We start from the raw sequence: 12,611 nt of genomic DNA, 5'->3' as shown, positions 1-12,611 counted from the left end.
CATCCAGCAATCCTCTCGAACTCATCCATTTGCATCATCTCAAAGCTTAGACACGGGTCCGAGAATTGCAACATCGTTATTCAGTCGAGATATCTCTCCACTCTTCTACACACGGTTCATTTTTAGCTTCAATGAACTTATATGTACCAACATCTGTGACCTGTCTGTAGGGCGTGTCTTTGACTCCTGATTCCCGTCTTTCTTCTGGATGTAAGCCACAAGTCGCCATTTTTAACCCGAATGTTCGATTCGGTACCGAAGAAGAAGATGTTGGACGCAGAATCTTCTTCATTGACGCCTCTACCGGAATCCCTCTCTCGTGGTTTAGTTGCTGTCGCAACCTTTGGTCTGTTATCATTCTTCTGTTCGATTAGTTTATTCGTCTACCTCACATACAAGATTTTTTCATGGAAGAAGAAAACGCCCATGGGTCAAGGTCAAGGAGGTCAAACGACGTCTTCTGTTAATCAATTCTTATTTCTGATATACAATTTACTCTTGGCGGATATTCAACAAGCAATAGCATTTTTACTCAACATCAGCGCGCTCAAGAATAATGGAATTATAGTTGGAACGTCAACATGTTGGGTTCAAGGATGGTTTGTGTCGACGGGAGATTTGGCTAGTAGTGTATTCATCGCTGCCATCGCATGTCACACATTTCTCAGTGTCGTAAAGAAATATCGTGCTCCACAATGGGCATTTTATACGGCAATCGGAGGGTGTTGGGCATTCGTCTACGGATTGGCCATCATCGGTGTCGCAATGCATCCGCATGATTTGTACGTGAGGGCTGCTGCTTGGGTAAGTTCGTTCGATTTCTAGTTACCTGGAAAGATATCTAATAATCACGCACAGTGCTGGATTGGAGATCAATATCAAGATGAACGTCTATGGCTTCATTACTTTTGGATATTCGGTGCCATGTTCGGAACCATTCTCATCTACGCCTGTATCTTCATCTACATTAGTCATCAATCGCGTTCTGCTCCTCCCGGAAATCAAGCTTCCAATTGTCACGGCGCTCAACCTCTTATGATTCTCTATCCTTTGATCTATACCATTTGTACGATTCCCCTTGCCGCCGGACGTATCGCGGCACTAGCCGGGACGGAAGTCAGTCTGAGTTATTTCTGTGTGGCGGGTAGTATGATTGCGTGTAATGGATGGTTAGATGTACTCTTATACGCCAGTACCAGAGCAGAAATCGTGTTTAGTGAGTATGCACCAGGCGAGGAAACAGGTTTGGAAACGTTCGCATTTATGGGGAAAGGACATTCGTTGGGGACAACTACGACTATCGAAGCGGGGGGGTTAAAGGGTGCGGTGAGGGGGAATAGAGGAAGTGGTAATTTGGGACGGAGAGGACATGGAGCGAGTGATAGCACGGATAATCTTTACAAGATGGGAGATATTTCCGTGGCGAAAAATGTTAGCGTTCGTGTGAGTATCGCACGAGAGGGAGAATTGGGGATTGGAGGATATCCAAGGGTGACACCGGGAAGTAAAGATGATAGTGAAGATCATGGGAGTGATTCGGGATGGGATAATATGAAGGGTCGAAGGAGTGAAAGTGGGAAGAGTGGATTTAGCGACATGGCTTGATCCTTTGATCTTTAGTTAAGATCTTAGATAATGTCATGGATACTTGATGATTATTTCTTTTGTTGATTGCATTGCAAGGAGTAGATGGAATTTTTTGAGCACTGGCTCTTGCATTTACATCGCATTGATACCCAGTACGTACAATATTGTATGATTATTAGTGGGTAGGACATGTACATAGTACATAATACATATTCACATCTTTTTGTTACTAGACAGAGTTTCTCAACTTGTATATAGGGGAGATACACTTACAGATACACATCTGAAATATACACATACATGACAATCAATCTTCCATTCAATGTAAGAATCAGGATGACTTCTTCCGTCAAAGCAACGCTTTATAGAGTAGACTGCCAATAATGAAGTCAGCAGCCATTTAGGCTACCATAAATCTCACGCCTACTCAAGAGCTCCCCGCAAAAACACGGCATCTATAAACATTCAGCATCACCTCATCATCCACATTAAATCCAAGTTCTAGGAGCTTACCATGACCGTTACCATACCCGACTCGACTTTCGTGTAACTAAGACTTCCAACCCTGCCGAAACATGGGCCCGTAAGCGGTGTGAAACCTACTCTATCTGATCTCCTTCAGACACCAATTTCTCATAGTATTCCAGCTGGAGTGGTGTTGAAGGATGGCCTACCAAGGCTTGTGCCTTTAAAAACAACCTTAGTTAAAGAAGATCTGGAGGGCTTTCATCTAGTTTGAAGATATTCGGAATTGTGTACCAAAAGTCGAGATCATGTCTCAGAAATGTGGAACACATCAGCTCATCACCCGAACCCACCTCATATACTCCCTTCTGTTTTCTAGTGATGCATTGACTGCTGCCATCTTCATAACTCTCTCCAAAGTTTACAATAATCATGATCCTGGTATGTGTATCTGGAAGGTCAGCAAGTTCAATATTCACAAGCATGATATATGTTGCTTGATTTTCAATGGATTTATTATTTTGTAGCTGAATTGACTAAGAATAGGCTACCTAAAAGTCCTTCCCTCATTCAATCTACAATCTCCCAATTAATCATTATCATCTATAGCAGGATATAGAGCAAAAAGATACATGTGAAGACTTTGTTATCCGCCCCGGAAAGGTAATTTTCGCAGCCCCAGAGTGCACCGGTCCAAATAACCTCAGAAGTCTCGTATATCCAGAGGAAATGTGACCCTACCTACTGAAGCTTGGTGATTATGGGTATCGGGTGTCGCGAAGGAAACGATGGCGTGTTGAAAATATCTTGGATCTCCCTGCAACTTCCACGCAAAATTATTACCCCTCCAGAAGCAAGAAAATACAAAGAGCTTAGTCGTCACCAATAACAATGAGACGTTCCTCGAAGGGTTCTATGATATTCTCGTCTTCCTCATCGAAAAGCTCCTTGAAGTGGTCAAATTCATCGAGCAACGATCCATCCTCATTACATCTTATAAAAAGCGTCGGGAACCCCTGTGTTTGAACCGCCATAAGGGGCCCCGGAAATACTTCCCTACTGAAATGATCAACATAAAATGAAGTAATATAAACCATCCAAACTGTCCTGAGATCAATCTTTTTCCATTAATCCATGTTAACCTGCATTGTCTTCGGACCACGAGCTTCCCACAATGCGCGACTCATCTGGATATCCTGCTCAAGCTCATCCGACTGAATGCGTAGTTGAACCTACTAGCCGTGTCACAATTGTTCAATAAACGCCTCATTAAAGTCCTGAAATCGATATTCGGGGGAAGTTCCATCGAATGCTCGCTGAACACGCGGGAATTTACGGACAGGATTGAGTACAATGATGAGACGTTCGAGTATAGGACAATGGTCTTCTAATCCTGTCCAGAATATTTCCATATCTTGTTCGGTATCACATACCCATTGCATACTTATAAAATCTACAATCAAAGATCTCAGGCCTGTCAAGTCCAAAGAAACTTTGTAATCATACGTATAAATTGGAAGCAGATACATGTTTGTGAGATGTAAGGTATCCACCTCCGTATCAAACCATATACCGGATTTTGCTATCACTGTCACCTCTCGGTAATCATCGCCATCCTCATCTTCAGGATGACGGATTTTCTTATTGATACCATCGAATTTGAATTGACTATAGTGCTTCAAGAATATCTCTCTTGCCATACGGCATACAGATTGTAGAGCATATGGGAATAGCAATGCATTGCGACTGATTGACGAAGCAACATTTTCGATAGAAATCGCAGCCTTGGTATAATTGTCGCAAAATCTTACGTAGGCCAGAGCCCAGACGTTACTGTCTGGTGGTGGCAAAGCATAGAACCAAATCTTTCTTTGCAGTTCGATGGGCAGAAGTGGGAATGAAACAAATGAATCAGCTGAAGCTGTTGCAGCTGTGGTACTGAGTAAATCATTTTGATGAAGTTGTATCTCGAAGAAGTTGAACATCTCTTGAACCATGAAGATAGATTAGTCTAGTCTTCAATATATGTGTTTGAGTTCAGATTCAATAACCTACCAGGACTGTAGTAAGCTGCTTCAAATTTCTCTTTTCCAGAGGGGGTAGAGTCATTGTTAGTGTTGTGCCCAGAATCCTGATTGACTAGGCTGACTGGGGTGACTAGAAATGTTAGCTTATCAAATAAACTCAGTGAAATTATCAAGTTTTGTGAACATACCTGAACTATAGTTTATCTGGAGCATGTTTTGTGTAGCCACAGGTTTGACTTCATCATTTGTTATGACTTGATCATCTTTGATAGCTGCGGTAGCCATTCCAGATCTAATACTTCCTCTGTCTTCAACCTGACTGACATTCAGATAGCCTGGCGATACAATATCTTGACGTTGGGATTCCTTTTGTAAAGAGACACCCATAGTTTAAAGGTTTTGAAATTTGTTCCTTGATGGATTACGACTCAAACCCCAAACTCCAGACTCCAAAAACCTCCTTGTTGATTTCAGGGCTGAGAAAAGCCAATAGAAAAAAGCTGACTGGCAGAAGAACAAAGTTGTTAGAGCTTGAGGATATTGAAAATACGAAGGACAAAATGCTGTATAAGGTGGGAGTCCACCAATGAGAAGTTTCTTAAGCAACCAGAAAGAACAGGGGTTTCACATATTTTCAGTGAATTCAAGTCCTTAGCCTGACTTTCTATTTGATTTTCTTCCAACATGTTCTGGATCTGTATTTGCCTTGCTTGTTAGGATGAAAGTAGTGAATGATGAATTGCTTTGGACAAAAACTGGATAGTTTTCCCTTCCAAGGTTCCTCAGGTACTGATTTTTCTCGAATTTTTAGGGTGTAGATGACTGAATACAATGCTCTTTGAGCTTTACATGGAGGAGCCCATCTATACTTCTGGGCCTAGTGAATCTATGTGAATGAGCTTTTGAGAAGCAGTCCTGGGTAGATGAGGATAATGTAATTTGAATACCTAAGATTCCAAGCTGACACTCAACCTCAAAAAGCTACAATCTAGTTTGGAACCGCTGAAATCAATGAAACCAAAGGATTTTGCAAATTAGAAACCAATTTCTAACAGAACACAAAGTTTTAGTACTATATATATCATGAAAATGAAGTCATATTTCAATTTTTCGACCTCCTCACTTTACTCACATAGCATCTCGCCATATCAAAACTACCTCATAATAAGAAGCCCAAGGAATATCCCCCTGCCTTGAGCAAGAGATTCACGAAAATGCAGCATCAGCAATTACTTATCATTTGAAGCGGGAATCCTAGCCCTTGAGGTGTGTCGTAGAAGGGAACCACAGATGGTTTCATCTTTCTTGGTGTCAACCTATGCTAGCTACAAGCCAAATCTTACCCACTGTGAAAAAGGTGCAGCGATTGAAAAGAAGAGCTCCTGTCAAGTCTGATTTTTAGATGATAAACTTGCCTAGCCAGTTGTATACCCTCAATTACGACTGCATTTCAGCGTAGCATTTTCCTTAAATAAAATGACGGATGCCTCATCCGAAGCTTTTGATGCCCAAGTGTTGAATGTTTGAAGATGCGCGAAGTAATGGAAAGGATCTTCGGATGAGTAGGTTTCACTTTGGCAGAGTCAGTAAATTTACGCGAACGTCAGATGAGGAGGAATTATCGTTTTCCTGAGCATCAAACAATAGTTAATGTAACAAGACAAAGTTAAGCCGTAGCTGCCCACCTTGTTTCGGCTCAGACTGCTCAGACTACGCTCTCAGAATCCGGAAGCTAAGCCTCAACTGATAGGTATGCAAAAAATGCAGTGCCTGATTTGATGAGGGACGTTATTGAAGTCATCCCGCATCCCATAAACTACCGAGTAAGACACATGCTTAGTGCTTAGAATCGCGCAGAAATCCCCAGCCAGAACACACCACATTCTATTTGAAGCTTCATCAATAGCCTATCCACTATGTCACCCTAACTGCTGAGACATCATAAGACAAGTTTTGCTGAAACAATACACACAGCTTAGCTGGTATATCCTACTATATGCGGAAATGATGTGCAAACTGCGTTGATAGATTTCTCGTGCATTTGGTATCGTTCTCGAAGGGTCATGACTCCGTAGCAATTGAAGAAATATAGGTGAATGAGACAACGAGTGGATAGTACACAACGACCATTAGGGGCAGAGGATGAGGTTTCGGATGGGAAGATTCGTATGGAATTACGAGTACTGAATCATCAGATGAATCGATTGTTGATTCTGAATGCAAGGACGGGAGAGACCTGGCGTGGGGTAACGCAAATGGCACTACTCGAGTACAAGGTCTCCGTATTTGGGGGTGGGGGCACCACGAACCTCAATGAAGCAAACGTCTACACTTCCTACGCTAATGTCGAATGAAGAGAAGATTCTTGATGGTCGGTATACGGTCAGGGGAATCAAGGAGGTGTTGAAGATATTCCATTGGTAAAGCTTGCATCAGCGATAATTCATTCTCAAGAACCCGTTGAAGATGCAAGTGCTATCCAGCCCTCCAGTCCCATATCTTCGAGGGCTTCAGCGTTGGTTTGAATCTTTCCATTTGAATTGCCCCCCCCCCCCCCCTGAATAATAACCCATCCAATATCATTCATCTGGCGGTCGTGCTGAGATTGTGTCACCGAAGCCCAATCCATACCACCAAATCTTGTAGGTCGTCAACATGGCTTATTGGCATCCATCACTAACCCATCGGCAAGCGCGAGGCAAGAACGCATCAACTGCAACTGGTTGGCGAATGGTAACGCACAATTTCATAGTGAAAATGATGCGATGGTGCTTTTTGGAGGCAGTTATATCCAGAAGGGCATTGCGCCAGGGGATGTTTAACTTGACGGGACGATGAGTGTATTTGGCAGTTTTTATCGACTATCAAACAAGTGTTGTGCTACTTTTGATACCATCATACGACGTATCTGCAATGAAGCAAGAGTAGTGTGTGAATAAACCCAATCAGTGCCATTGCCCAAAGGTCCGTCTATACGTAAATCGTTGAGCCGTGAAAGGAGAGTAAGAGCGAGATTAAAAGTTAAAAGGTCGCTGTTGACGAGATAGACATGGACTTCAACGGCCCACAAGCGACGATCCAGAGATTCGTCGATAAATATGGCGATTTAAAGAAGCGATTTGCATCGGACAACGACGTCAGTCGTCTATACCATCAAGTAAGAGAGAGTTGAGAATAAACAAGCCAGACAGCCAGCAGCCATCTCTGACAGGAACTGCCCTCTGAAAACGCGTATCGCTTCTTTTGAGCAAATTTTCCAATCGAAGAGATGGATACATTGGTGAAATTGCGAAGTTCGCGGTGAGTACTCTTCAACAGAGACGAAACTTTCGTGATCTTTAAAGATTCTGTTCGGAAGGGTCAGCGTCCACAAGCAAATGATGGGTTGATAAGATGGACTTGTCTCAATACCATGGTCAGCCCAGAGAAATACTTACAACCAGCGCTCTGTACAGACAATCCAAAATTCCAGATCTGATAACTGTGATTCCTACCTAGACGTATTGTTTTCAGGTTAGAATAAACAGAAGATTTCTAAATAACTTTGGACTTAAAATTGAAGAGAGAGCTGAAGCGGCTGTTTAATACTGTCAGTTATGTATGAAGTAGATCATACAATGATCAGTAGTAGATTCAGAGCCAGTAAGACATTGTATGAACATATATGTGACAATAAATTAGCAAGAGTCTCTCTTCTTTCCAACTACCAACTTCCGATTTTCTCATTCCTAGCAAAAGAAGATGAACCAACTCCACAATTCCTCGTTCAATTCTATCGTAGTTGGAGATGTATCAAAGGAGGGAGATCAGTGAGTCCTTTCCAAGATTTGGTATAATGTCATATCCACGTAAAGTTGTACGATACTTCTTTGTACTGGAAATAACATGCAAACAACCCTTCCGGAAATCTAAGTACAAGATATGAACAACAGCAACGATACGTGTATAACAAAACGTCTCCGAACCAAACATCTCACCTATCAAACAATTCACTCATCATCATCATCATCATCATTAACAACAATAACATCAATATCATCATCATCATCATCATCATCATCATCATCATCAACAAGATCAACCCAATCCCAACACCCCCACAAAATTCTCACACAACCCCCCAAACTCAAAATGCCCATCCTCTGGGATCCCTCCCTCCACTCCCCCTCCCTCGCCTGCCCCTCCTGCACATTCCAAAAGGTAAAATGCTGTTGCTGCGGACTTCTCGGTTACAAAACTCTCGATCGCGTTTGCACTCCTTGTAGTATTTACCTTACGGGTCCTACGTTTGATGGGAATGCGGATGTGACGTGGATTGATGAGGCGTTGTGTCCGGTGTGTTCGCCAAGGGGATAGATGGGGTATGGTAAGTTTATGGAGTCGAGTGGCTTGAGCATTCAATTGTTGTTTCTTCCTTTTGAAACTTTTCTTTCGAGGTAGGAATCTCTCTTTGTGATTCTTTGTCACGTTGGCGAAACTTTTCTTTTGTTGAGTATCTAATATCAATTTCTTTATTTAATTATCTTTGTCTAATTCAGTGAGTGAGTATGTGTTGTGAAATAGTTTTGAATGATGCTGTTCTCGTATTTTTTTAATACTGGAAATTTCTGATGTTGAGGGACCTCACGACTCTTTTGACTCCTGAGTCCTGACATATCATAATGATTTTATGAATACGGAAGGTACTTTATTAAGACTGACAGGTGCCAAGCCTTCAAGTTGATGTCGCAAATGAAGAGTATTTTTACTGTTCTATCCCATTGCTCCCGAGCAAAGCTTAGAAACTTCTAGAAGACAGTCACCCAGTCAATACATCCACTAAAATCCCTTCACATTTAACACATCGATTCTTCTTAAAATTTCCATAAAAATAAATTATACTACATAAATCCAAAAAACATCATGTATACATTTCAACACATTTCCCACACATAAATCATTACCTCAGTCCCCCAATATCCTAACCAATGAACCATTATAAACCCCCCAAGTATCCACCTCCAACAACCCCATCTATGCAAGCTGACCTCTAACAACACCCAATGGGAACAGATTGGTATGAACATCCGTAAAGAATCCCGCAGGATAAGCTTCAATCTGCGCAACCTTGAAGCCCGTACCCGTATCTTGTCCTCCATTAGGAGCATTGATACCCGTTGTGAAAGGACCAGTCATACAGCCCACACTAACTCTACGATAATCATCACCGACTGGGTTTGGGAATGCAAGACGAGGAGGTCCGGATGCACCGCGAGCGGCTTCGTGGATGTGTGTTGCGGTTTTGGCGGGCGATTGATAGGTTCCAGCTACGTTGAGTAGGGTGATGTTCTAATTCATAGGAATGTTAGAGATAATTCGATGATTAGAATTTATGAAGTAAGTACTTACGTAGCAAATAGTATCTTGATGAGCATTGATTCCATAATTGAAATATCCGACAGCATCTGAAGGACCTGGAACCGAGACGGTACCATTGCGAACTTCGGATCCGAGAGCAACGACATTGTATGTGCTCGTAAAGACGAAAGGTGATCCGCCGCTTTGAGCAGCTGGGGCAACTGGCATGTCGGCTAGTACCTCGGGAGATTTTGGGTTATCTTTGGACACATCTTGGTCGCTTACTGGGGCCCCATTTGCCCATTGGTAACTACCGTAAGATGCATAAGTTGCGCCGTCAGCAGGAGCTGCGATGGTTGTGGTTGTGAAGAGGAGGGTTGTAGCTGTGGCGGTAATGGTGAACTTCATGTTGACTGGGTGAGGTCTGATTACTCGAAAGATATTAAAGGATTGGATGTTTGATTGTTCAAAGAGTAGAGAACTTAGAGCGTTGATTAAGTTGTGATTGTGTTGATGAGGAAATATGATTGAGACCAGACTTTCACTCCCTTCTTATACATATTTCCCATCCTCAATTTTGCTTTGGGAGAATTGAGCTCATGGCCAGACTTGTACTTGCCAAGAATTTGTGCTGAGAAGTTGAGGATTAGAGGCCGGTCCTAATACCAAGCATGAAGTGAAAAGCACTGATATCGCCAAGTAAGAAATCATGGCTGTGAAAACCAAACTCCAGAAGCTTTTCTAGACCTCAAGGGCAAAATTCAACAAATATCGCTTTGAGGAAGCTCCCATATCTACTGCGGATTGTTGTATTTGGAAGAATATTCACTAGATATTTCTTGGCCTTCTTGTTTATATTCATATTGGGAATCTTGTAAATGCCAAGTTCCTCGCACAACTCTGAATTGGGAAAAGAAGATGAGGATCTTGAGAAACCAGATGAATAAATGTGGATGGGGAGTATAAATAAGGTTCAATTTGCAAGCTATTTAAGTGATTACTCATGAGGCCATACCGTCATTGTGCCAAGCTTCAATGATCCCGCCACTATACAGCTAGATCGGTTACCAGCACTACAGGTCAAGCTTAATAAGTAACTGAATCCAATGCCAAAATGTTGATATTATTATCTCATTGTACCGATTGATATTGAGAAGTAAGATTGGTATTGAGGCGAAACCCCTATCTGCCAAGCAAAGTAAAAATATCTTAACCAAGTGCTATACGTGTAATACGATCCATATCGCCGACGGTGGACAGAAATGTGTGTAGCTCTTCTTAGCAGAATACGTGTAGAGGCGGGGAACCAAGATCAAGACGACAAGACGAGCAGTGGCTTAGAATCATTGTTCTCCCCACGAGAACACCCAGCCAACTGGACCTGATCCATCAGATCAATCACCATTGTGGCTTCTCTGGCAAGCCATCATTCCGTTAGAAGCGGAAATCTTGGCATGATATCTTTCAATCCTCTCAATCTGATATCCACGAGAAAGCCGCAAGATCCTCTTCTCAAATTCACTAATGCCTTTCCCTTCTCAACTCAACCTCGTCTCCCAGTGTAATCATACTAGAAATGGAGTCATTATTCCTTCGCAAAGCATCTCGTCTCGCAATCAGTATCGCATTCATGTCCCTATCACCTATTGTCCAATCTATTCGCTTCGTACTTGGAGTGCAACTTGTATTGCCGCATGGAATCTCAAGTGAAGCTCGAGCATCTTGTCTGAACCGACAATCTTTTGCCTCTTCTTCTCCGAAATCTGCAGTTTGTCTTTGTGAGAATAATCGATATTTGTTGATCATATCACGGCAGATGGTGGTATGAATGGTAATGCAAAGGCAGTGGGTATAACGCTGGATCGTTATGAGACACATGTTGTCGTGTTTGGTGGATTTTGATTTAGTCGTGGGTTTTTGGAATTTGTCGTATCGAGAACGAGCGCAAAATCATTCGTCGCGAAGTTTATATAGGTAATGAAAAGGTACGGTAGAAACTGACCAGGAGATCTCTAGGGTATTTTGAATCACTTCCGAATTAGTAATTGTATGAATCACAAGGTCAACCTTTGAAGGTTATGATGGCTGTGCGTTCTCATGCTCGCGGGAGTCTAGCAAACAATATAGTGAATGCAAAACTTTGCATAAATAAATAAATGGAAGTAAGTATCGTTGAGATTCTTCATGTAAAAACGATAAAGTAGAAGAGTGTTCGAGCGATACATGGAAATTGTCACAATCCCATTATTTCCATAACAATTTTGTTTAGACCAGTGTCTCTGGGGACTAGAAAGTCTAGGGATAAATCCATCCTAATGTTGCGCTTGAGAAAGTTTACCCAAAGCAAAGATTTTCCAAAAGAACGCTTTATAAATCCAACCCGCATTCAATTTATCAATTGCCCATCCTAGTGTTGCGCCGGCGCTAGCAAAGAAACGCTGAGGTGGCTTCTTTTGAAGGAGCTTCTCAACCACAGGCTTGGTATATACTTCGACCGGTATTCCTTCTCCAATTTTGACCCAAGCTTCGTTAAGATCGGATTCGATTAATTTATATGGAGAGTCTGCGGGTAAAGAAATCAGCAAGACATTACTAAAGGCTCGGGGATGATGATACATACCTGCTGGTAATTTTTCCATTTGATTCTTAATCAACATGACGGTACTAACTGTACCTGAAGCCACATTGATAACAAACATTCTAAAAGGCTTAAGTTCGAGCTCTAGGGTCGATATATACGAGTGTAAAGCGGCTTTTGATGCATTGTAAAGTGACTGGGTTGGGATTGGCATATACCTAGCAAGACTGCTTGAGAATACAATCCTACTTCTAGGGCTAGCTTCTATCAAGAGCGGCATAAAGACTCTAGTGATCTCAACTATTCCAAGTATGTTCGTACTGAAAATGTTTAGAGCCAATTCGTAGTCACAATGCATGGCTAGAGTTATTGTTCGTACTCCGGCATTCTAGTAAAGGATATCAAGGGTTCCACCTGTAGCCGCAGATACTATTTCGTAGGCTGCTTCAACTGAGGAAGGCGATGTTACATCAAGTTCAATCAAGGTGATATTAGGATGCTTCTCAAGAGATTTCATTGTACTGAGTCGACGAGAGCTAGCGAAAACATGGTAGTTTGGACGAACAAATTCGAGAGCTAGAGAATGCCCGATACTTCCATCACTACAACCTGTAATG

The 12,611-nt window shown here is 42.1% G+C and overlaps 4 protein-coding genes across 4 annotated transcripts; 1 reads left to right on the top strand and 3 right to left on the bottom strand.

The window, feature by feature from the left end:
* Positions 1-267: 267 nt before the first annotated feature.
* On the top strand, positions 268-1,605 carry EAF01_007038 (uncharacterized protein; the record flags this gene model as incomplete). Its single annotated transcript, XM_038915292.1, has 2 exons — positions 268-804; positions 859-1,605. 2 exons carry the CDS (start codon positions 268-270, stop codon positions 1,603-1,605), a joined length of 1,284 nt encoding a protein of 427 aa, XP_038768930.1.
* Positions 1,606-2,523: 918 nt separating this feature from the next.
* Positions 2,524-4,535, bottom strand: EAF01_007037 (uncharacterized protein). Its single transcript, XM_038915291.1, has 3 exons — positions 4,268-4,535; positions 4,108-4,209; positions 2,524-4,039 (listed from the first exon to the last, which is right to left on the bottom strand). The coding sequence occupies exons 1-3, from the start codon at positions 4,464-4,466 to the stop codon at positions 3,297-3,299; spliced, it is 1,044 nt and encodes a 347-aa protein (XP_038768929.1). The 5' UTR covers positions 4,467-4,535; the 3' UTR covers positions 2,524-3,296.
* A 4,376-nt stretch (positions 4,536-8,911) lies between these two features.
* On the bottom strand, positions 8,912-10,353 carry EAF01_007036 (uncharacterized protein). The gene is made up of 2 exons (XM_038915290.1): positions 9,468-10,353; positions 8,912-9,407 (listed from the first exon to the last, which is right to left on the bottom strand). Exons 1-2 carry the CDS (start codon positions 9,822-9,824, stop codon positions 9,093-9,095), a joined length of 672 nt encoding a protein of 223 aa, XP_038768928.1. The 5' UTR covers positions 9,825-10,353; the 3' UTR covers positions 8,912-9,092.
* A 1,160-nt stretch (positions 10,354-11,513) lies between these two features.
* Positions 11,514-12,352, bottom strand: EAF01_007035 (uncharacterized protein; the record flags this gene model as incomplete). Its single annotated transcript, XM_038915289.1, has 2 exons — positions 11,514-11,979; positions 12,037-12,352. The coding sequence occupies 2 exons, from the start codon at positions 12,350-12,352 to the stop codon at positions 11,729-11,731; spliced, it is 567 nt and encodes a 188-aa protein (XP_038768927.1). The 3' UTR covers positions 11,514-11,728.
* Positions 12,353-12,611: the final 259 nt, after the last annotated feature.

Source organism: Botrytis porri (assembly GCF_014898465.1).
Source record: "Botrytis porri strain MUCL 3234 chromosome Unknown BPOR_009, whole genome shotgun sequence".
Taxonomy (NCBI): Eukaryota; Fungi; Ascomycota; class Leotiomycetes; order Helotiales; family Sclerotiniaceae; genus Botrytis; species Botrytis porri.
Note: the sequence above shows the minus strand (reverse complement) of the source record. Positions and strands in the feature narration are given on the sequence as shown.

Excerpts from the sequence above, each read along its gene's own strand:
- EAF01_007037 (XM_038915291.1), bottom strand. The coding sequence starts at position 4,466 with ATGGGTGTCTCTTTACAAAAGGAATCCCAACGTCAAGATATTGTATCG. Across the intron at positions 4,210-4,267 it reads CCAGATAAACTATAGTTCAG|TCACCCCAGTCAGCCTAGTC; the intron begins GTATGTTCACAA and ends TAACATTTCTAG. Across the intron at positions 4,040-4,107 it reads AGCAGCTTACTACAGTCCTG|AGATGTTCAACTTCTTCGAG; the intron begins GTAGGTTATTGA and ends TCATGGTTCAAG.
- EAF01_007036 (XM_038915290.1), bottom strand. The coding sequence starts at position 9,824 with ATGAAGTTCACCATTACCGCCACAGCTACAACCCTCCTCTTCACAACC. Across the intron at positions 9,408-9,467 it reads ATCAAGATACTATTTGCTAC|AACATCACCCTACTCAACGT; the intron begins GTAAGTACTTAC and ends CCTATGAATTAG.